General features: G+C 42.9%; 2 protein-coding genes and 2 pseudogenes across 2 annotated transcripts in view; 1 reads left to right on the forward strand and 3 right to left on the reverse strand.

Moving 5' to 3' along the window:
* Positions 1-24126, forward strand: part of LOC147029657 (diamine oxidase [copper-containing]-like) — a 37769-nt gene that overhangs the window by 11431 nt on the left and 2212 nt on the right. The window contains exons 2-4 of the mRNA XM_085872869.1: positions 6805-8453; positions 8712-8997; positions 9203-9335. Of these exons, the coding sequence (XP_085728995.1) occupies positions 6809-8453; positions 8712-8997; positions 9203-9335 (2064 nt within the window). The 5' untranslated portion in view covers positions 6805-6808. The remainder of the gene's footprint in view (positions 1-6804; positions 8454-8711; positions 8998-9202; positions 9336-24126) is intronic.
* LOC147029658 (uncharacterized) lies at positions 11494-13872 on the reverse strand. The gene has a single exon (XM_085872017.1). It carries the CDS (start codon positions 13870-13872, stop codon positions 12106-12108), a length of 1767 nt encoding a protein of 588 aa, XP_085728143.1. The 3' UTR covers positions 11494-12105.
* LOC147029659 (uncharacterized) lies at positions 13919-16272 on the reverse strand (annotated as a pseudogene).
* On the reverse strand, positions 16325-17404 carry LOC147029660 (uncharacterized; annotated as a pseudogene).

Here is a 24126-nt window from a genome sequence, read left to right on the forward strand (position 1 = left end):
TGGACGCCGCAGGGACTTTCAGGTCTTTACACGACAGGGACTTTCAGGAAGGAAAGCAGGGAATTTGAAAGAGGTGGGTTTGGGGTGGATTAACGAGGGTAGAAAAGATTGTGGTTTTGGATGGGGGAATATAAGAGATGGTGGTGAACAGCTGTTTTGAAGATCTGGAGGGAAGAGTGGGATTGAAGAGAGTGTGGGAATTTGTTCCAAAGTCGGGGGAAAAAAGAGGAATGAAAGAGTGTGTGATGCATCATCTCGGGGTGCCGTGGAGAATTTTAGGTTTGGACTGTGGAGACTCGAGGAAAATTGCATTTTTCCCCCCAATACAAGTGCACAAAGAAATGCTTCTTTTTGCATTGATAACTCAAAGTGGAATTTATTTTTACAGCGCGTGCGCTGTATACAATTGCACCGAGTTTGAAATGTCCCCAGTGTCTACCATGTCTCCGGTGTCCCCTGTCCCCCCCCCCCCCACATGCCTCAAGACAGCCAATGACGGCCGTCCGGTAGATGCAGTGCGTAACTGAGACCGAAATAGCGAGAATTGACGGAAATACCTGAGTATTTCAATGGAAATTTGTGAAACTAATGTGTTGTATATGTGAAAACCATTTAATTTATTTCTTGACGGGAAAAAAACAAGAAACACTCCCCTCTCATGTATGAACAAACGAAAGACGTCATTTCCGCCCACCATTGCATTTCGCGCCGAATGCTGAAAGCTAAGTTCTTCTTATACTATCATTCTTTTGCGGCCTCCTACCACGCTGTATTGAACGATTTCATTCCTTCTGTTATATATATATATATATAAAGGTGCTTATCACAATAATAACAAGATTTTTACATTTCAAATATTAAGTACGCTTTTTAATTGTTTTTCAACTGAAAAAGCATAAATTGCATATTTTAACATTAGTGTACTCATTTGCTTTACCACACGCGCTGTATTGAAGGATTTCACTTGTTTGTAATGGAATTTAGATTTTTTGGAAATGGAAAAGAAACGTGCTTCATTGAAGTGGAAAATCACAAGCTCTACATATGTATCTTCCCTTCAAAGACACACACACACACACACACACACACACACACACACACACACACACACACACACACACACACACACACACACACAACCCTCCCCCCACCCCTCCAAAAAAAAATCCCAACCTCCCTACCCGATTCAGTGAGGAGTATGTTATCGGAAACCCAAGATTTTCTTTCTTGGCCTTAACAAGAGATGTGGCACCAACTAATTAAGCTCTTACTGAACTGATTAACATTTTTTGGGACATTGATAGATTTAAAAATACAGAATGCCATGGAACATGGTCATCAATACCAAATTTCCAACATAATGTAGCATCCACTGGATATATAGAGTGATGTTGATTTGACATTGTTGTGTGGAAGGGGTGGGTGGAGTGGGCTGGGATCCAGAACTAGATTGTGGTATGAATAGCACGGATCATGTGCCCACATAGCTGAGATTACTCCAATTGTCATGGGGGAAAATGTCAGAGTAAGTTGTTCTGTAAAACTTGTACTGAGGAGGCAGAGTGTTTACTTTAAGACAGTGTGGAATAAGCTTGTTGTGTAAAACCTCCTGTTTTCAAGTGAGGCCGGGTGAGAACTTTGGCACAAAGGCACAACTGGAAAAGTACCTTGCGCTACAGGAAGAATAAGCATGGACTGTTTGGCCAGTGGACCACAGGCCATGGTGGCGAGATTGGCTGCAGAACCTTGGAGAGGGGGTGTATGACTTTGTATTGGGACTGCCCCATTGAGCAGGACAGCCAGATAATAGCACACTCACAGAAGCAGACGGCCAATAAGTGGGACATGCCACCCAAAAAGGCAGTACAAAAGTTTACGGGAGGCTATAACCATGCATGAGCTCTGCAGTTTGAGTTCTGTTTTAGCAGTAGTAGTTTTGAGTTCTGTTTTTGCAGTTCTCATTCCAGTGTTCCAGTTTTCCTTCTGGTTTTGCTGTTGTGAAATTCTGGTGTTCGAGAGTTGAACTTTGGCTTCAAAAGGATAGCCTCTCTCTACACTCACGGTCTTTGCTTTGTCACTGGGACTGGGTGGCTGGTCTTTGAAAAGTGGATGCTGCCTTTCTCTGCCAGCCTGCTCACCCTGCTCCTGTTCCTGCTCCTGGTACGCCTCATTCTGCTCGCCCCGAGCCTGCACATCCACAAGCTTCATACCAGCTGCAAGTCCTTGTTTGCCCCCATTGTTTTGTGTAACTCCCTTACCGATTAGTGGTGCCATGGATGGGTTAGGCTTGAGTGTTTTATTTTTGGGGTCCTCACTGCCTCCCACCATGGGCCTGGTACTCCCAGCACCCAACCGTGTCCTTCCCCGCACACTTGCTTCGGGTTCTCATTGGGCACCTGAACTCCCTTACCAAATTGCCCACCTGGTGTTTCCCAATAGCTTTAAGCCACCCAGGAGGCTGTGGGCCCAGTCACCATTCTTATTCATCACCACACTACTCTAACCACTGTGCCACACTCCCAGCTGTTCACTACACATTTGCAATTCAATCAATATTTCTTCCTCAGCCATGCTTACTCACCAGCATCCTCGCAGCTTCCATTTTCTGAATCCTCCGACTCCCTCTATTTAATCTCACTCTGAAATGGGGATTCCTTCCAGTAGGGGATGCTACTCTCACCACTCATTGCATACTGTTACATGTAAGGAGGGTGGGGGGGGGATCCATAGCTTGACTGTGGTAAGCCTAGTATGGTCCATGTGTTTCGAGTAGGTTGGATTGCCATGTAACGGGGATCTGTCGGAGTAAATAATTTGTTACACTTGACGCTGAAGAGGCAGCATATGTAAGTTATAGACAGGGTAGACAGATCAATTATGTATGCATGCAAGCCTCTTATAGTTGACAGGGCTAGGTATGGACTTCCCATCGCAGAGGTACACAAGTCACGTGTGCTAAAGGCTAATTACAATCTCTCTGGCCAGTGTGTGCCAATCATGGCAGCATAGTGAGCTGCAAAGCCTGAAAGAAAAGATGTACTGATATTTTTATTGGGGCCTCCCCCCCCCCATTAGTGGGATCCAAGAGGGAGACTCCTCCCAAGAGGAAGAAGAGAACTCCGTTCTGACCATGGAGTCCACCTGGGAGGACAAAGAGGAGCTTGTAAGGATCATGACCGAAAATGGCTACCAAAGCTTGGAAAAGAAGCCGAAAATGCTTGAAAACATACCTGTGATAAAGGGATATGCCTCTGCACAACAAAGTAGTTGGGGAAATTTCTCAATTTGCTCAAAAAGTTCAGATCATACAGTTTTCATACTGCAAATTGCTGTGGACTTGGGCCGGTGCAAGACCTGCGGATGGCCTTAGGTGGTGCATTCTAACCGACATCCCCGATCATCCCTGTCAGTGATGGAAGGTCATACCCGGGGCTTGTCAATGCACAGAGTAAGTTTAAAATGATGATATTTGCTATTAATTGTGTTTGGGAGGGGAGGGGAGGTGGGAGTGGGAGTTGTATGGGCTGTGAGTGCCGTGATCTCTTGTGTAATGCGAACCGTGGTGTCTGTCCGTACGTTTGTCTGTTTCCCGTTTCTGGTAGCCCCTTCCTATGATGCTTTTGAAAAGCTGCACACACAGGCAAAGCTCAACATTCAACCGGAAGAAGAGCATGATACAAACAAGATACATTTTAAACGTATTAATACAACATGGAATTGCATTTTGTTTAACATTGTGTTAAGAAACGACCTAAGGATTATCACAAAGTTGAACAAACCATGTTGGTATTGTTACTAATATAACAGTAACCTAAATTGAAAGTATTATCAGACGGAACACCCAGTTTAACATCCTACCGATGGATGGCTGACACGATGATGTGTTGCCATGCCTGTGAAACGTCAAGGTGACTATTTATAACTGTGTTGAGTTTTGAACTGAGCGTATGTGCGTACCTCGAGGCTATCGTGCCTGTTGCCAGTAAGGAATGTAGGGTACAAGCATGAACACAAAGGACGTCAAAGATTCAAATAACAGTTTATTGGGGTGAGAGAGAGGAGATGAGGGAGCAGAAATATTTGGAGGTAAAACAAGGGTGGAAGCTGTTGGAGCATGAGGCCTCCTGGGAAAACCCGAGCGAGTTGAAAACTGCAAGCAAACAATAACATACAAGACATTTGCGAACAGCATTCAATGCAACGATTTAAAATGTTTGTTTTTTTTAAAACACAAACAAAAATCGCTTTCAGCAGGGAAATTAATAATAATCCTAACGATAGCAATTACCTTTGGAAGAGCCAAGTAGGACTTATCTACGCCATGAGAAATCTACATTTTCTTCTTTATTACACCCCGTTGGACTAAGTCCGAAATGGGGGCTTATGGATTTGGTCTCAAGTTTCGTGTCCGTGCGCGCATGCGTGTGTGTGCATCCTCAACCATATCTAGGACATGTATGGACAGATTTTTATTCATACTTGGCATAAAGACATCACATGATGGTATACATATGCACATCATTTTGTTTTGCGATCTGATCAAAGATGGTTGACTGGTGGCCATTTTAGTTGGAAAAAAAACCCAGTATTGAACACGTCCTCAACAATTTCTTGGACATGCATTTACCGATCTTGTTCAAGCTTGGCACACAGATAATAAATGACTGCTTACATAAGCATGTGATATATTTTCAAGATCAGATTCAAGGTGGCCGATTTGGTGGCCATTTTGTTACTTAAATGTTTCCCCAACCCATTTCTCAGACATGCATAGTCCGATTTTGTTCAAACGTGGCACAAGCACAGTACACAATGCCATACACTTGCATCTAACTTTGTTTTGCGATGTGATCAAAGATGGCCGACTGGTAGACTGGCGGCCATTTTAGTTGTACATAAATATGGGCTAACCTTTAACTCAATACAGCAAAATTACTAAAACAACGGGGGCTATGACATTTTTTTTTTCTTCCTTGTTTTATTTAGTGTCTTCACTTCACAGACTTCACCACCATGAACAAAATTCCAATATTCCAATTGGGTTTACAATCTGGTTGCATTGTGTTGCAGTCAGTGATGGTGACAAAATAGTTTTCTTTGTATTAGGCCAAGGAATTCAGCTTTTAACGTTCTCACAGTTTTGAATGCATTTTATAGCATCGTGCTCACATTCCTTTGTATCCAATCCATACGGATATTTAGGAGTTACGTTTTACTAGATCGAATACATGACAATTCATGGACAGTATACATACATTTTGACATTTAATGAACTGAACAAAGGAGTTAATTTTTTCCAGTAATTCTGCATGTATAAATTCTCGAGTTACTATGTGCAGCATTCCTAATTCATGATGTGGGGAACTCGGATTCAAATTATACGAGTTTATACTGTTATATTATTCAAAGTATACTATACGAGTTTGTCCTAGGATCGCTTGAGGAAGGGAGCTCTGCGCTGGGCCTCGCTATAAGAGGGTGTCGGGCAGCCCGGAATCATGGCGAAACCCAATCCTTATCCCTGTGCCGTAAGAGGCGACCAGGGTTGCGTCAGGAAGGGCATCCGGCGTAAAACCTGTGCCAAATCAGTATGCGGATTATAACTGATGATCCGCTGTGGCGACCCCTCACGGGAGCAGCCGAAAGAAGAACAACAACTATACGAGTTTGTCCATTGTCTGCTAAATGTCCTTGTAAAATCATATTAAAATATACTGCGATGTCTACGAATGTTTGTGTCCTTGTCATTTGTGTACACGCTCGATTACAAGCCTTAGATTAATGTAAAAACAAAAACAATATTGTTCTTATGTCAATCCCATCCAATCAAATGCCATTCAATCCCATTACCCATTCTTGACAAGGTATTTTTGCTGATTATAATTATTCCGCCATATTTTGTGATGCCGATAAACATAAAAATTCATAGTATTGTAACAGCTCATGAAATTTATCGTGCTTTTACTCCTACAAAGCTGATTGGTCCGAAGGTTTTGGCAGCAATCTTGGATTTATGATTTCTTTCTTTGTTTTTGCAAAGGTCATCTCCAGAACTGCTGAACCAATTGATAACAAACTTAATTTACATCATAGGTAGACTGGGCTCCTTTATGTTTCAGTCTAAGTTGCTCTGTGAAATCAAGATGACTGCCAACAACCAATCAAAGTACTTCCTGTTTCCACATTTGAACCTCTGCCCCCATTGTTCTCTCCTTTGTTCCTCTGACCATTGTTCTCTCCTTTCCGTAAGCCCAGAAACATCAGTTTTTTTTCTTCTATTCAATGTAGATCAACCACCATCTTGGGTAATTTTTAATCTTTTCTTAATTTTTACACTGTCATATTTAAACAAGAAAGTGTCTCCTTGTATTTTCTTGGATTTCAGGATTAAGAATGCAGCACTTCTCTCTGAAAATTATCATTTTTGGTTGAAAATTGTTGATTGCTGGCGTGAAAGTAGCAAATTAAGAGTTATTGGAATTGATCAAAATGTACGTAGTGACAGCTACAATGTAAAGAGTTGTTTGTATAGTCATTTTTCCATTGGTTGAACCATCAGCCACTTTTAATTATTTGGTTTTCTCCTTCAATTATCCTGATTGGTTGAAATGCTTGGCTTGAATTTCTTACCCTCAACCACAGCCACGATTCTCATTTCATTGTTAGGGTTAGTATACCATACTTCTTCTTCTGTAACAGGCAGATACCTTAGTTACAAAATGCTACGAATGTTATTTGGGCTGTTGTTGTATAACCATACCAGCAGTATCAGAAAGGAATATTGAAACAATGATTCTATTTCAGGTTTATGAAGAAAGAAGAAGCCAGCATAATGGCAGAAAACACAAAACGATGGAAAGTAATTGCCATTTTGTTGTTTCTCCTGAATTTGGTATTTATAGCAATACTCATTGGGCAAAGAGCCAATAGAAAATCGACTTATTGTTTCTCCAAAGTTCATATGCAATTTGAACCCCCTGATACAAGAGCAGCCGAGCTATTTTCTGACCTCACTCCAGAAGAGATAAACAAAGTCAAGGAGTACATGTTTAGCAAGAAGCAATTGAACCTGGTCCCAATCACACAGGCTACTGTAAACAGCAACTACATCTTTCTCATTGAGCTGTTCAACCCACACAAGGAGGCTGTACTGAATTATTTAGAGTCCAATGGACCAAAGCCAGAACGTGTAGCTCGGGTTGTAATTTTTCAAGGAGCATCTAGCTTACCAGATGTTGAGGAGTACTTGGTGGGTTTTTTGCCAGAGATAACCTGGTATATAATACACCGCCCTTTTAACAGAAAACGTCCCGATATGTTCAACTCTAGACCACGATCTATTCCTGAAATTTACCATTTACATACTGTAATGATGCCCCAAATTGGAGACGAGCTGTATCGTATTTTGAAGGAGAGTTATGGTTACTGGATGAACAACTGCTCTACAAAATGTCTTTTGACTGTTGACTTGAGTCCAAAAGGATTTGAATCTGGTGACAGAGAAAGCTGGATACTTTTTAACAGATATTTGGAAGGATTATACGTGCATCCGGTGAGCCTCGAGGTATTGGTTGACCATCGAAATGCCAATACGAGTGAATGGAAAATAAAGAAAGTCTATTACAATGGACAATACTTTGACAGCATAGAACAATTTGTTTCAGGGTATGATAAAGGAACAATAAGAAAAGTGATTTTGCCGAAGCTGGAAAAGGAGGATTTGATTTTTTCAACTTTTAAACAGCGGGGAACTTTCGAAGCAAACACGAAGCAGCGTGGACCTCTCGAATTTGAGCCAGATGGACAACGGTTCCAACTTTATGGAAACCTAGTTCAGTACATGCCATGGACATTTGCATTCCGTGTTCGTTCTTCAACCGGCTTGCAGATCTTTGACATTCGCTTCAACGGCGAACGCATTGCCTATGAGCTGAGTTTTCAGGAAGCCATCTCCTTCTATGGAGGAAACACACCTGCTGGAACACAAGTCAAGGCAATAGACAATGGTTGGTTATTTGGAAGCAAGACCTTTGAGCTGTTGAAGAGTGTAGACTGTCCAGAACATGCAGTGTTTGTGGATCTCCATCACTTTGTTGACACAAATGAGGTGCTGCGCTTCCATAACTCATTGTGTGTCTTTGAACACAATCCGGCAGTCCCATTGAGACGTCATCACGCTGATGACAAAGCTGGGAGCTTTAGCTTCCATGGAGGTGCAGAAACCCATGTTCTTGTGGTCAGGACAATTCATACAGTTTACAATTATGATTATGTTTTGGACATGATATTTTACCAAAATGGAATGATAGAAGCCAGAGTTTATGCCACAGGCTTTCTTCTTGGCCAATTCTTTGTTGAAGGAGGAAAACGATATGGTTCTCAAGTACAGAGGGATCTGCTCGGAAATGTCCACACTCACCTGTTTAACTTTAAGCTGGACATGGACCTAGCAGGTATGTTGCTGCTTATTCTTCATCAGTTTGAAAAGGATTCCATATTTTATAATGCTTTATTATCGATAATTTGTACTTGTTATATCAACAGTAAATGCATTTTGGCAGAACTTAATGTCAGAGCTCTATACATACAACATTAACATGTCTTGCTATGAAACATTCATGAGTGATTTTCGTTGTGCTTCATTGAAAGTATATTTATAAGAGACTTTAGGGTTTAATGCTTTTCATTTCACTTTTTGGTGTCCTGATCAGGAAGTGAAAACAGCTTCATGACAGTGAGCAGGGAGTTCGAGAACATAAGTCACCCATGGAGCCCTGGTCGTCGGCTCATTCAACCATGGGTTCACAGGCGTGTTGTGAGTCATGAAGGTGAAGCTGCATTCCGGCATGGTACCACCCTGCCTTATCTTGTATTCTATAATCCCAAGAAAGAAAACCATTGGGGCCATAGTCGTGGATTCCGACTTCAACTGAATTCATATGCCCAGCCCATTCTCCCTGAGGGCTATGGAGAGGAGAAAGGTGTCACTTGGAGCAGGTATGCGGACTTGGTGCCTCCAGTCATTTTTTTTTTTTTGATTTTTTTAAATGTTGTAAAAAATGACCTGATTGCCTGCAGTCTTTGGGTGAATTTTTTTCCCCCTCTTAGGCTATTTTCACACATGATTTGTTTGACAAAAGCATTGGTTTTAAAAAAATGCATTGTGTTTGACAATTTTTGTTCTCACTCTTCCTCCCATTAGATACCAAGTAGCAGTAACCAGGTATCATGAAATTGAAGTGGTAAGCAGCAACATCTATATTCAGAACAACCCTTGGGAACCTGCTCTGGATTTTAATCAATTTATGAGAGACAATGAAACCATTGTGGAACAGGTAAGACAAAAATGTTGATTGAAAAACAAAAGTCAGTTATTGTGTGTCGTATAGAGTTTGAGAATATTTATTTAATTTCCGACACACTGCAACAAAAAAATTGTTCTTCGAAATTCAGGTTTAAATTAATGGGTTATAATTTAACGGATGCTGGCAGGATGGCCGAGTGATATGCACGCTCACCGCAAAGCTCCTAGTCTGGGTTTGAATATCAGCCCAGCCATAAACTGTTGTCCCAGTGTTTCACAGGCATAGTGATTCATCAAAGTATGTGCCCTGACGGATGTTGAACTGGGCATCCCATCTGCCGGCATTAGTTGGTGGGCATTAAAGATCCCATGATGTGCTTCGCAAAGAGTAGGTAAGCTAACGCTGGCACCCTGGCCAAATTACTGCCCTAACGACTGCTGGGAAGGCAATGGCAAACCACCCAGAATAACCCTTGCCAAGAAACTGCTATGGCATCAACAATGCTCTGTAAAGAGTATGGGTACATCAGAATCAGAATCAATGTCAGGTCAGGTATGGGAGAATGCACCAGAGCAGCGCGTCACTGCATCTACTTTCCGCCGGTTTGGCCATCCCCCAGGCAGATGCCTGGCCCATCCCCATCTCCTTGAGATCTGAACAACCTGCTGCAACCACGAGACAAATGGTCGGCCCATTGGCCCCTTCCACTCACGAGACTCCCTCACTGAGAGAATCTGGTGCAGGATCAGCATCAGGAAAATGAGCCACATATCCATACAGCCGCAGCTGACGCTCACGGGAGATGCAGGTAACAAATCTCATCCGAGTCTCTCTCAGCAACCGCTCGTTGGACACAAAGTCCGACCAGCGATAGCCAAGGATTCCCCGAAGAGACCTGGTACCAAAGGAATTAAGTCTCCCTCTCAGATCCCTGGTCAGAGTCCAAGTCTCACATCTGTAGAGCAAGACTGGAAGCACCAAGGACCTGAAGACTCACTTTCATCCTCCCGCACAGGAGCCAGTCGCGCCACACCTCATAATCCAGTGAATCCATGAAGACGTCTGTTGACCTCTGTCTCCCAGCCAGCAGAGACATGAATATCACTGCCAAGGTAAGTGAATCTCTCCGTGACCTCAGCATCCTCGCCACAGACAGGTACAGACAAGATGGCAGCATAAAATATGTCATTGAAAGCCTGGATCTTAGTTTTGACCGAGGAAACCCCGAATCGCAGTGGCTCCAACACCTCATTCAGCACCTCGGGGGCCCCCCAAATGATATCTAAAGTCTCCGCAAAGATGACTGCATCATCTGCGAAGTCAAGGTCAGAGATCTTGACATTCCCAAACTATGCAAATTCCCAAGAGCCTGATCTATCCGACATTCTCCCCAGAATCCAGTCTAGACAAGTACTAAAAAGTGTGGGGGCCAGTACACACCCCTGATGAACTGAGGTGTCGAACTATTCGTGCTGAGGAGATGAACAGAGGTAACAACTGGAAATAAGTCAGAGATTGTATCACCACATCTCACAGGACTCTCAGTACCAGAGTAAAGTTCAGACATCAGATTGATCAGTTTTGCTGGCACCCCACGAAGACCAATAACCTTCCAGAGGGCATCCTGATTCACTGAATCAAACGCTTTACAGAGATCAACATAGGCTACAAGCAGCCCCTGCCGAAACTCTTGTCTGCGTTCGGCGAGGACTCGAAGAGCAAAGAGACGGTCAATGTTGACCTCTTTCGTGTAAAGCCTAAGTCCTGTGGATGCTGGTGCTCAAGCAGATGGTGGTGAACCCTATCGAGAATTATCCGAGAAAAGACCTTGCCCGGTACTGAGAGCAATGTCACCCCTCGGTAGTTGTTGCACTCCTGACGATCACCATTCCCTTTCCAGAGAGGGACAACAAGGCCCCTCTTCCATCAGTTGTGATGATGCCTGTGTTCCAGGCAGAGCACAGGACTGCATGCAATGACACGAGTACAGCATTTTCACCAGCCTTGAGAAGTTCAGCATGGATACCACAGAGCCCAGGAGCTTTTCCCCATTTCAACTGGTTCACCGCAGTCTGTGTTTCCACAAACAAAGGTGGATCACAGTTGATTGGAGGGTCAGCAGTAGGGAGAGTAACACCCCTGACATCCAACTTGACAGCTGATGGATCAGACTGGTACAGCCGCTCAAAGTAACTGGCCCAGTGGGGCTTTACTTCAGACTCCTCTGTCTAGACTCTAGAGCCTACCACCCTCCGCTCTAAGTGCAGTATACCGTGGGACGGGCTTGGATGAACACAATGCGCTAATTCTCCTGTATGCAGGACGAGAATCACTTGACCACAGGTGGTGCTCTACCCCCTCACAGATTCCTCGCACATAGGTCTCCTTGTCCACCCTTATAGTCCATGAGACAGGCATTGAAATTTTGGAGTTGACTACCAGAAATGGGGGACTAAAAGCCACTATATTTTTCAGTTTGTATGATGTCTATAGTGAATTAAGAAATGTGATTGACATCTGGAAAGAGAAGCCAAACACGCTTTTGGCGGCCATTTTGGAAAATGGCTACCACTTTTAAGCATATTTCGGAAATTTGACTCTAACTTAGCAACGATTGATCTGAGGCATATACAATCCTTAACAAGATATGTTAAGTATGTTATTTCACACATGCCAGTACAATTTGTGTAAAAATCGGTCCGCTAGATTCTGAGATAAATGAGAAAATAGGTCACAATTTATCTTTTCCTCCAATGATATTGGAATTTTCTACACATATATTCCTGTTATTTCAGTGCTCTCACTCGTCGTCACTGTCTGACGAGTCCTGCTGGTCGTGCTCTGGCTCATCATCATCACTAGCCATGTTAGAACATGTTGGCAACTTGCAGGCAGCTGTGCACTTCAGACCATGAACGATGCATGTGCAGTCGCTTGGCAGACAAGACCGAGCGCATTTGCATGACAGCAAACTGAGAACAACTTCGGGAGCCGGGGATCCTGTCATCCACTTGATCACGAGGCTGCCATCTACACTTGTCGTCCATCCATGCTCTTGGTTGGGGTTAGGAGTATCAGGAGAATTTACTAAACTCCATCGCCAGATGGCCACCTGGTAGTTTGCTCGACGTGTGTGCTGTGTGAGCGTGTCCTCACATGGTGGAAGCTGTGCGGATTCGATCTCCCCTCTTCTACTGTGGAACATTTGATACCTAAGTTCATTAACTTTAATGATTTTCGTGTTGCGACAGTAAAGTTGACAGACAAACTCTTCGATGATGCAGAACAACTCATTCGTAACATTCCAGCTGGTTCCAAGTGTTGCAAAGGCATCTATGAACTTTTGTTCATGAAGGAGGATTTTCAAAGCTTTCAGCTTTCCTTGACCTGCAAATGCACTTATGGTGTCACAGCCAGTACATGGATGTAGTCCCATCAGTGCTGTACATACATCTCTGCCCAGTGCAGCAGCCAGTTTAGTGATATCTACAAGCCTAACAGATGACTTAGATCCACGTCTGATGAATATTTTGCTGTTCACATCTTGGCTTAGTCCGAGGCAAATGATGAAGACATCTGTGTCCTCAGTGACGCAAACTAATGCTGGGATGGTTTCTGCAGCATGTTTGGCAAGTAGCAAGATGCGTATGTCGGCCTCTTCCTGTTTGGATTGAAGGTCATCAATTTCTTGCCAACCACCTTCAGTAAGCTTGATGCACCTATCACTAGATGTGACAAACATGCATTTGTTTCCGAGATTCTCTCTACACTTCTGTTCCTTCCAGCTTTCTGCGAGAAATGCAGTCAACTTGTTCTTGCTCTCAGTGCATGATAGAATCCGCCTCCAATTCTTGATCTTGTGACATGGCATTATGTTGCTGAATGCTATTCCTTCTGTTGAACCATGCTCAATGCGTTCTGCAGATTTGATTGATTCGGAATGGTATACATCAAAGACCACATCCATTCTGTCACTTCCGTGGCCACCATGGAGCATTTGTGAGAAAACGTGATCTGAGAGTTCACTGAATGTTCGATTCTCACCGTGCAATTTATTCATGAGTCCCATGGCATCTATGAGTGTAGCACTCGGATGAGGGACTTCTTCTACTGATAACACTTTGCTCTCAAGGTGCTTTGACAATACAGCCTTGTTTGTTTTCTTCATTGTACCATCACCATTTGATAATGCCCAGGGTAAAGGTCCAAGTGGATGAGACAGGACATCACGCATTTCCAGTTTTCTGCTTTGAGCAATGAGAACCATGTTCGCAAACAACCTTCGGTCAGCTTTCATGACAATCTCTTTAGTTGTTCCTTTGATTGGTTTACTCTTCATTGCACTGAAGGTCTTCAACTTTATTTTCTTAATTGGGTCATGGAAACAATCTCCCTTTTGAAGCCGTTGCTGTTCGAATTCTTTGTAGGCGTGTTCTCCTTTCTCACGTGCTGCCAACAGGTCAGTGGATACCTCAGGAAACACAACTGTCCCAGTCGAAATGCTCACTTGATCGGATGGATCCTTTCCAAAAGGGTTTTTCCAATTGTTTTCCAAGACATCGACCATTGATGCAACATCCGATTCATCTCTCTTTATGCGGGTCTTTTCAAGATCAGTATGCCTTGTGATCCCACGACCCTGACGAGATCTCTTGCCATAGTTTCCTCAGTGCTCTTGCACGATGTTCAGCTGTGAGGTAGTAATGCGACACCGCACCTGGTTTGAGACTGAAGCCACGGGTCCCTCCTGCCATCTGGGTATCCTTGTTGACCGTCTCCTCAGTGGTCTGGTCCATAGCAATTCTGGTGGATGGATTTGCATTTCTCAGCTGAACAGAGAATCCACCATTGAGAAAGTGGTCGTACAATGCTGGGCAGGTTTCCTGCAAACGTGACATCTGGGAATAATAGACGGGAAGATATCTCGCATAATTGATTTTGTCCATGGCAAAGCACCAAGGAATCGTACTTTGGATGCAGGAAAGATGGAGGGGCCAGTCACCTTCTCTGTCAGCATGCAATAATCCAAGTAGAATATCAACCATCTCTATCTATGTCATCCAAAAAGCTGCAAGTTTACCTCTCTCATGTCTTAAAATATTAAGGTAAGTGAGGAACAAATGAAGAATCGTCTGGCAGGACTCGTCAGTCATAGCAGCATCATGTGTGGCACGGCAAACATTCTGGCGAACCTCATAAATGTCAAGAATAGTGTCATTGTACTTCGGAAGAGCTTCAGCATGGTTAGTCTCCAGCCATTCTTCAAAGCCTGACCATGCTAACCTCATCAGCATTTCATATGTCAGTTTATGAAGGCGGACAGCCCGGTTATACTGTTTCCCCTCAAGGACCTTGTTGATTGATCCTTCGGCAATGACTCCTGATTCCACAGCCAGGTCTCGGAGTCCAGCATCCCCAAATATATTGCCAATTGTGGACATCAAGTTGCAGATCGAATGGAAGTTCCGCATCATCAGCTTGAGTGCCCCATACTGTTCCGGATGTTTCCATGCAATTTCTGTGGCCTTTGCGTACAATGCCCGATCAAAGACGACTGCAATGTTGTGAAGCTGTAGAGATGATTGGATAGAAATAGACTGTCGCAAGATTTCCTGGACGGTTGATAATTCAGTTACGGGTGCGTTAATTGTTGGCAGATATCCGATTGCATCTGCTGTAACTTGTTTTTGTTCACTTGTCAAGATATTAAATCCCATCCAAGAACTTGTTGTTTGATCAGATGTATCATGCACACGCACCAAGACCCACAATAAGTTCCTTGGACGTGCTGTCAGTGCTGCATGTTCAAGAGCTGTAGTCAGTTCAGATGGTACAATTGCGGGCGGACTGCTCCTTTTCCCAAGAACATATTGGGAGTTGTGCTTCTGGTGGCTTTATTGTGCGCTTCTTTACCTTCTTGTTGGCAGTCATGGCTGGTTTTGGTGGTGCACATGATGAGGATGTTGGCTGAACAATGATACCATTAATGCGATGTGAGGTTCCTGCTCCACTTAAGACTTCCTCTTGTCTATCGATATTGTCAAAGGCAAGGACTGTAGGGACAGAGGGGTGTACACACATGGGAAGAGGCACTTTGGCAAACTCAACACTTTCCAGCTTCCCCAAACATAGTGCTGTGTCTATTTCCTCTAAGCGAGAGTATGAACACGCATTACCAAGCCTGTTCAATATGTTGATCAGTTCAACATTACCTGTAAGAGTTTTGATGGCCCAAGCAACTGGAATGTGCTTTGGAGTCAGTACCTCCCCGCTTGTCACAGCACTTACAATGTCCTATGCAAAAGACCATGTGAGTCTGTTGACACGAGCTGTAGGATCTTGTCTTTCAGAAAGTAAGGCATTCAAAAACTGCACCAAGGAAGCAGGTGGGGAAAAATATTGTGTGTTCAGTTCATCGGGATGGGGGGGGGGGTGTATGGCTGGTTACTGATGCCTTGTTTTATTTTGTCCCAAAGGTCGTTCTTTGGACCTATTTGGGTTTGGGACCCAAAGGTCCCAAAGGCCACTTGTTCTACCAAAGAGTGATATGTTTGCTCTTCATCATATGCATCAAGTTTGTTTTTCAAAGTTACCTATTCAACAAAGATTGATTCGGCTGTCAAATTATCTGGTCTGATATATACTCGGCGGCCAACCGTGAAGAAATGTAATGAATCTCCAAATTCCATCTCGAGGTTCCGTCGCAAGTGATTTTTCGTTGACTGGTTAACATCTATACCATTTTGTTGGAAGAACGAAACAAGCTTGGAACATAGTTCCTTAAGGGAAACAATTCGCGGGTTAGAAAAAATGAGCCCCTAAGAACCATACCGGGCCATCCCATCTTGGTGTACTTTTGAGAAAAAGGGACTCAAAGTTCTCAGTCTCCTGTGTCACAATGAGCTAATGACAATAAAAAATACCTAAGGATAAAATACGCAGCATCTGTCAGATGTATGGCCGCCATGTTTACATGGAATCATGGGGAAAATGTGGGATGGCTCTGGCATTCAGGCTCTGGCAAGTCATATGCATATTAACAGAGCCAGAGAGGTTTTTTGCTTATATCCATATCATAATATATTCTGATGGGTTGGCCCATTTTGGCCCTGAAAGGTATCAGTTTTGTGCACCTGAAGACATTCATAATTCAATTTCAGAAAAAAGGTGGGATGGCCCGGTATGGTTCTTAGGGGCTCAAATATCACTTCGAATGGAACTAAACACCATATTCAAAGCACATTTCTCTATAGTCTATAGCATGGTAAGGATCTTCTTTTTTGTCCTTTATGGTGAGACATTTCTCTGGGCGTGTATAGTCTTTGTAGCAAGTTCGGTGATAGTATGCTTCTGCCGCGACAATGTCTCTTGATGTTACAGAAAGTATTCTTTCATCCAGGCGCTTCATTGCAACATCACAAACTGTTTGGTCAGCCCTGAGTTCTACAGCCACTCTCAGAGGATCGCGAGTCCTTGTTCCTTTCACGTATTTAGTTTGTCTCACAAATTATGCACAATTTATCATGGACCCTTGACGGTGTGGCACTAACTTCTCGTGTAGATTGGCGCTGATTGGAGGGGCCAGCTTCATCTACAAAAGTTTGTTGTTTTGACAGACTCGCTAATGATTTCTTATGAGTGAACTCTGCTCTACATTTCCTATGATAGTATACATCTGGTATTTCCGTGAGATAGTCATGTACAAACTTGAGGATAGGTTCGAACTGTCTAAGTTTTGCAGCCTCTTGAAGCGCGAGCCAAGATTGTTCATCTTGAGGTTTTGTAAATTCATTCCTCAAAGACTCTTTGGAGCATACAATACATGTTTGGACATCTATCTTTGCCTTCTTTGCTTGTACCTCTGCTTCATCCATTATAATTATAGTGGTGTCTTGTGCCGCTGGAATTCGGTCATCATTATCTGAAAATCAAAGAAAAAGCAATTGATTCAAATATATGTATATTGAAATTGGGTAGAAATTGTAGATCTTTGCGCACATGATTCCTGCAATGAGATAAAATCAAACACAATTACATTGCATGTATCATTTTACAGTCGCTGTTAACTGCCTATCATCTTTCTGTAGATGTAACCCATGCATGTGTTGTGGCACGAAATATGTCATGAAGCATGAAGATTAGGTTGGTCCTTATTCCTCAACTTCGGATCTTTTAAGCTCCAACCCCCGGGATTCATTGGAATAGTCGAGAAAACTCTCCTGGTGAACTTTTTTTTTTTTTTCCAATCGGACAACATTTACCCCTCCATCATCGACCTTGAAGTTTCACCCTGAGGAATAAAAACAACAATCCTTGATAAAAAAAATTTTGTGCCATTAATTCCCAAAATGTTAGCTTATAGTAGGGGTGCCAGAGCCCAGAAACTTGGAGAGGGGAAGTCATGAAAGAACATACTTTTGTCCTCTGTTTTTTGTAGATTGGACCTTGGCGCACATGACTGGGGTGGCCTGCTCGGCCAACTCTCTTGCGAAAGTGCTCATCTGGCTCGATTTATCATGTCACCATGACGAAATTCGGCCCAAAAATTAGGGGTAGGGGAAATGGAATTCATTATTTGAACATGTTCCTATTGTTGTTTACCAACATTTTAGTTATCAGAAGAAAGGGTTTGGGCTGCGCTACAATTTGGAAGGAGAAACTTTTTGAAGGAGTCACTGAGTGCAGGTTGAGGGGTCAAAAGGTCACGCTCGGAAGGGTCAGGTGAAAATCTAGGGGCCATGGGGTATAAATGGAGCTGCTGTACCCAAACCAATAAATAGAAATGAATGACACAAACACAAATTTAAGAGTACTATTTAACAAAGTTTTGGATAATCAATCCATGTTAAGTGGATACAGAGAATTTGAGAATTAACCCCTTTATGTCTATGATCAGAATCGCAAAAATGGCAAAAGTCGGCTTTTTCTCATAAAAGTTATTATTCGCTAATTACTTGACCAAAACATGACTCGACATTGTCAGAAGGTATCAATTGACCAATTTCAACCTATTTACCCCTTTAGTTGCATATATTAACCCCTTCTGGATGTTCCATATGAACCCTTTGGGTACATTTACTAGTTTCTACCTCCTTGCTTTAGAGTAATGAAAAAATTCAACCCAAGCCCTTGGCAATGCATAACACTGAAAGCTGTTTAGACATGGGGTTTAATAGACTTATGAACCACCAGCTTGTGAACTAGCTATTTTAGCTACAATGTCTGAGCTGTCCACCCTACAAATTCCAGTCAGGTACACTCGTTCACATTATCAGTATTTTCTGTAAAATTCAACACATTTTCAGTATTATTTTCAATATCGGTAAACACCATTGTACACCTTTCCCAACCAGTACTCAAAGACAATTATTGAAAGAATGGGATACCATTTATAGTAACACTAATTCAATCACTTTTGGCTAAAACCAGTAAACATACTGATGAGAGTACATGTACAATGTATTAATTAGGTTGACTGATCAGCTGATGTCGATGATGATGACTGATGATGAATCATGGATCTAGAGCAATATGTTCATGTTCATAGAATATCTTCATTCTTCTCTTCCATAAGCGTGCACATCAGTGGATCCCCACAGCAGTTACAAGCCATGGTGCACGACACTTTGGCCTTTCAGCAAGGGCAATGTGATCTGCATTTGTCTTTGCAGCATTTGCATCTTGTTGAAAGAAGGCCTGGTTTGGATGGCTTTGTCATTAGCGTAGCCAGCAGGTATCCTTTCTTGGTATTCCTACCAAAGTCTGTAGGATCCGGTAGCAACGGATTGGCCAGCGTGGCACGTTTCCAAAGTAACATTTGGTACAGAGCCCTCATGATGTGAAATTGAAATGCATCGCTGGTCGGTGGCAATGATTGGAGGTCATATTTCTTTGTTTGAAACAGATGATATCGTAGCTCACCCATAGATCCAGAGAAGTCCTTTTCCCCATATAGTGTGTATATGTATTTCCGTGCGGACTCTGATATGGCTTCTGATATTTCAATACGCTCATGCTCATCAGGAATTCCATACTGTGCAACTGGCTCAAGGATCTTTCCACAGTCCAATGCCACTTTCAATGCACGTTTTTTCCCACAATGGAAAATGTAGCTGACTGTGTCACAGCCGGTGATTGCATATGCCAAGAGTAAAGATGAACTTGTGATATTTGTATAATTGCTTGTCAGAAATCTAGAAATAACATGGCATGGAATGAAGATGTTCTGCTTCTGCATCCAGAGTTTCTCTAAGCCTTGCACCCTCGAAACATGGTAGATGCCCATCATCAAGATATCTGTGTCTGTGGCTTGGATGATTACCCTCTTGCATCCTTGTTCCTTTGCTGAGTATGCAATGTGAGCAAAGATTCGTCTATCAGCCTCCTCGTGTTCATCACATCCCAAGCAGTCAAGTTCCGACGTCCCATGATTTGTCAACATCATGGCTGGTCCCAGAGTCATGCCTCCCAGTATCAAGGTGCATCCTACTGGTATTCCCTGGTGATTTGTCATCCATGTCGTTGAAAGGTACTGTTGGAGATGTTCCTTGTTTTCGTGGTTTGAGACAAAACCCTTCCATGATGGGAGCTGTAGGTGGTCATGAGGGATGAAGGTTGTCGTCTTCTTTGCCGTTTTGCTTCTTCGCATTCTCTCCTCAATCTTCAAGCTTTTCTGAGGGATGACATCATAGCGATCACCAACAATATGGACAATCTGACAATCCTTTGGTCTAAGACACAAGATCTTTTCAAGGTACTTTGCTGATAGCTCTTCGAATGTAGCGCTCCCAAGTTCCTGATAGCGCTGAACGAAGGCCATAAGGTCAATGAAATAGCCTGTCCCTGACTACATTTGGCAGTTGCTCAAGTTCCTTCCATTGAGATCCAATCGTGGCCTTAAGCATAATCAGACTTGTTGCCCTTTCTCATTGAGAAACCCGATGGATGTAGCTCGTCTGGTGTGAAAAGTGAACTGGGATATTCTGCCCACTCATGTGAAAAGGCGTCGACTTTCTCTTTATGTCCTAGGCTTTCAGCAAAGCAGAGGTTGCAGACGACAGAACTCTCTTCAATGTACAGTTGTTTCGTTTGTTGAAGTATTGATTTCTTTTTCACCTTTTCAACGAACGTCTTCAGTGTAACAGGCTCAACTTTTACAGAGTCTTCTGCCTCAGCCTTGGCGAGTGCCTTAAATCCTTTCTCCTTTGCTTCGATCAATTCAAGTGACTGTGAAACTTGACCCGTGGATATGTTGACAAGTTCCGCATCATTTGATTGTTGAAAAGGGTTCATCATCTTTTCGGTTACAACAGACTTGATGTTCTGCACTTGTTGCAGATCCCTCTCCGAAGTGCTCAATTCACCTGTTCGATGAGGGTCTTGTTTCAGGTGCGCCATCAATAGTACTTTCTCGGAGGCTGCCGTCATGCTAGGCAATGCTTTCAGGTACTTGGATATTGTCTCGGGTCTTTGGGCGATTCCCTGGAACAGTTTCGTCTTGGCGTCTTTATTGCAAGTCTGCTCAAGGGCCATATCGGACCAGACTCCATTAAACTTTCCTGGCTGCTTACGAACAGTGAAGTTCCCTTTCTCAAACTCTGATTGAACATCTGGTGGTAATTCCTTCATGGTGGATAGATAGTGGGACAGGCAAGACGTGTATTTGCTGTGTCCAGCAGCAACTATGTATGGAAGCATTTCCTCTTTCGCTTGTATGTGCATATCCCAAATTCCTGCTCGTTCAGCAGCTATGAATTTATTCAGGATTCCAATCATTTCAAAGTACATTATCCATAACCTGCCAGTCGAAGACGTCACATTCATCTGGATGAATTCATTCAGCCTCTTCCTCACGCCATCTAGTGTTGACTCTGTTCCTCCAAAAGCTCGCCTTGCATCATCGTGACTATCTTCATTGATGGCCTTGCAGATTGCACCTATGTGGGTAGAGAGGGAGGAGAAATTATCAGTGTCATTCCCCTGTTGAAGTACCCATGCCTCAAAGGATTCCCAAAGAAAACTGAACATTGCCCTTTCAACTATTGCATGAGCATGAACCATAGCATAGTAGTCTTTTCCTTCTAGCAACTTGTTTGTTGTCCCCAGCCGACAAACATTCCCCGCAACCAGCATATCCTCTATGCCTGTCTGTTTTATCAGATGACCGATCGCACCAAGAAAATTCATAGCAATGTGGAATCCTCCCATGCGTATGATCACATATGCATACTTTTCTGGGTGTTTCTTTCGAAGCGCCAACACAATTTCATATATGGCTTGATCACACGTGAGAACACAGTCTTCTTGTCCTAACTCAAGCCGTGATACTGCGAGACAGGAATCGACCGATTCTACAACAACGTCAGGGTTTGTTGGGGACTCTGGGAAAAATGGACCAAGCCAAGGACAGTCGCTTCGGTGGTTTCTTTTATCATCACCTCGTGAAATTGTCTCCAACTTGTTGGCTTTAGTTCATGGACGAAATCCAACAGATCTGTCGATCCAGCATGGCAGACATTGAACAGGAAGTTACACCTAACTGCACGACATGTACATTCATCTGATTGAGCTTTGGGAACAAGTTTCATTCTGCTTAATGAACGACTTTTCTGGGGGTCAGTCAAAGTGAGCATACTTTACTTAGTTACAAAAGGCACATTAGAACTCAAACTAAGCTTGCGAGACTTATTCAGGGGCACAGGCAGTGACCTGGCATGGGTACTGTCATCAGAGATGGGCCGGTACTGGCATATGATATGCGTGGTTCCATGTGTGGTCTTTCTGTCTACAGTATTCTCATGAAAATCCAAGTTGTCGATGGCGAAGTGGGTAAAAAATCCTTGGCTGATGTTTTCAGGTATGAAATAACCTTTCTCCTCAAGTTGTCCCTCTGCTCTCGATGCCATGGTGGAGATATACCGCTGAGCATCGTGATAACCAATACAATTTCCAAATCTATTGAGTAGGGTAACAGTATCCTTGCTCCGTGTCTGTTTCATAATGTGCAGGGCAGTGCCAACCTGTTTTGGTGTCAGTATAGTAGACATACCCGCAATGGCATTCTGACCAATGTTCAAAACCTGTTCGTGTTTCTGACTCAGTGGAACACAACCGTCAGGTCCGACATCAAAGGGTACATCATGAAGCATCCATGACAAGTGATTGTACAAGTCCGTAGGAACAAGTTTTTTATTTTTTTTTTTATTTTTTTTTTATTTTTTTTATTTTTTTGGCTGCTTGGTAAGATATATCCAGATCAAGGTTTTCTGCATCATCTGCCTCATCCTAGGGCCTGATTTCCTTCACCTGTCTTCGAATTGCCTTTGCTGTGATAAATGATTCTCGCTGGAATTGAACATGAACATCTCTTCCTCTGTCTCCATTTTTCTCATCAGGCTCATCATCTTCTTCATCAAGATATTCCCATTCTTCAAGCTTGCCTTTGAGCTGTTTCACTTCAGACAAAACAGTTGACAGGGATAAACTAGAAGAACCCACCAACCGTGAGGTACCCACCAGGGGAACAATGATGATCTTGTCCCCAAAATAGTTTTCTAATTGCCTTACCAGTTGGTTTGAACCATACTGTATTGCATGATTAACCTGTCTATCCGACAACCTTTGCCTGACCATGTCACGCAATTGAGAAACAAAGAATACAGTATTCTCATTCAACAATTTGTCTTCAACTTTTGACACAGTTTCTTTAAATGCACGTTCATACTCATCGACTCTCTGCTCCGAATCAATTGGCTGATCTTGCTCAGTACTACTAGGCCTACTTTTCAACAAATATAATGTCAAGCATGATTTATGATGACGAAAGTCATTGGCAATTAAGTCTGTACAACGTTCACCATGTCCCTGTATCATGTGAAGCATCGCAAAGTCATCCAACTCTTTTGCCTTTCTCAATATGGCGTCCTCCCGGTCTTTTGTTGCGACAAGGATCAGTTTGCGCTCGCTCTTTCTATCCCTCTTCTTTCCACAGGCGAAACATACCTTCGTGAATTCCCGTGTTGAAGATGAAGATCTGGTGACATGAGGTGCACATTGATTTTTGGCCTCAAGTTCATTATTTAATGTCTTTTCACGTTTTTTTTTGATCCACCGTTTTCTTGTTCGTGTACGTATTGCGGCACCTTCGGTGGTATTTCGGCTGTTTATCAAGAAATGTATCTCTGCAAATGACATCATCTCGGAGACGGTCAGCAATGCCATCATTGCGATGTGTCACTGCATACAACAGCGTGGCGTATCCATTGTCAGTTGCTTGCTGCAAAGGGTCCGTAATCGTCTTCTGACATATTATGCAGCAACCAAAGTCAGTTTTGGGAAATGATGGACTCTTCCTTTTTTTCCCCGAACTGTAGCTCATTGGTAGACTTGACCATTGGTAATGAGTTCTGCCATTGGTAGACTTTGAATGATCTAACTTGAGGCTGAAAGGCAAAGTGCAATGTGTCACATTTTAGTGAATTCCAATGGGTGTATAGAATATCAAGATTATAATCATAGCCAGTTAGACTTGCATTACGGGGGAGGGGGGAGGAGGTCAACAATTCAAAATTTTATTCCATTATACCCATTTATTTACAGAGCATGATAACATATATAGGCCTACTACTAGCAACATAACAATGTTGTTACAATTAACATCAGACATGGCAAGAGTAGACATTCTTTTCAGAGAAACAATGAGCTGAATGCCTCTGTCCTCATGAGCTTCCCTAGATTTCATGAAAAAACACATGATTCATGAAGCCCAGATGTAGTCTACAATTAACACAGCAAATCTATGATTACATGACTTCAATTTCTA

Source organism: Eptatretus burgeri, chromosome 3 (genome assembly GCF_056783735.1).
Source record: "Eptatretus burgeri isolate ZD-2024b chromosome 3, Ebu_testis_v1, whole genome shotgun sequence".
NCBI lineage: Eukaryota > Metazoa > Chordata > Myxini > Myxiniformes > Myxinidae > Eptatretus > Eptatretus burgeri.

Excerpts from the sequence above, each read along its gene's own strand:
- LOC147029658 (XM_085872017.1), bottom strand. The coding sequence starts at position 13,872 with ATGGTCGATGTCTTGGAAAACAATTGGAAAAACCCTTTTGGAAAGGAT.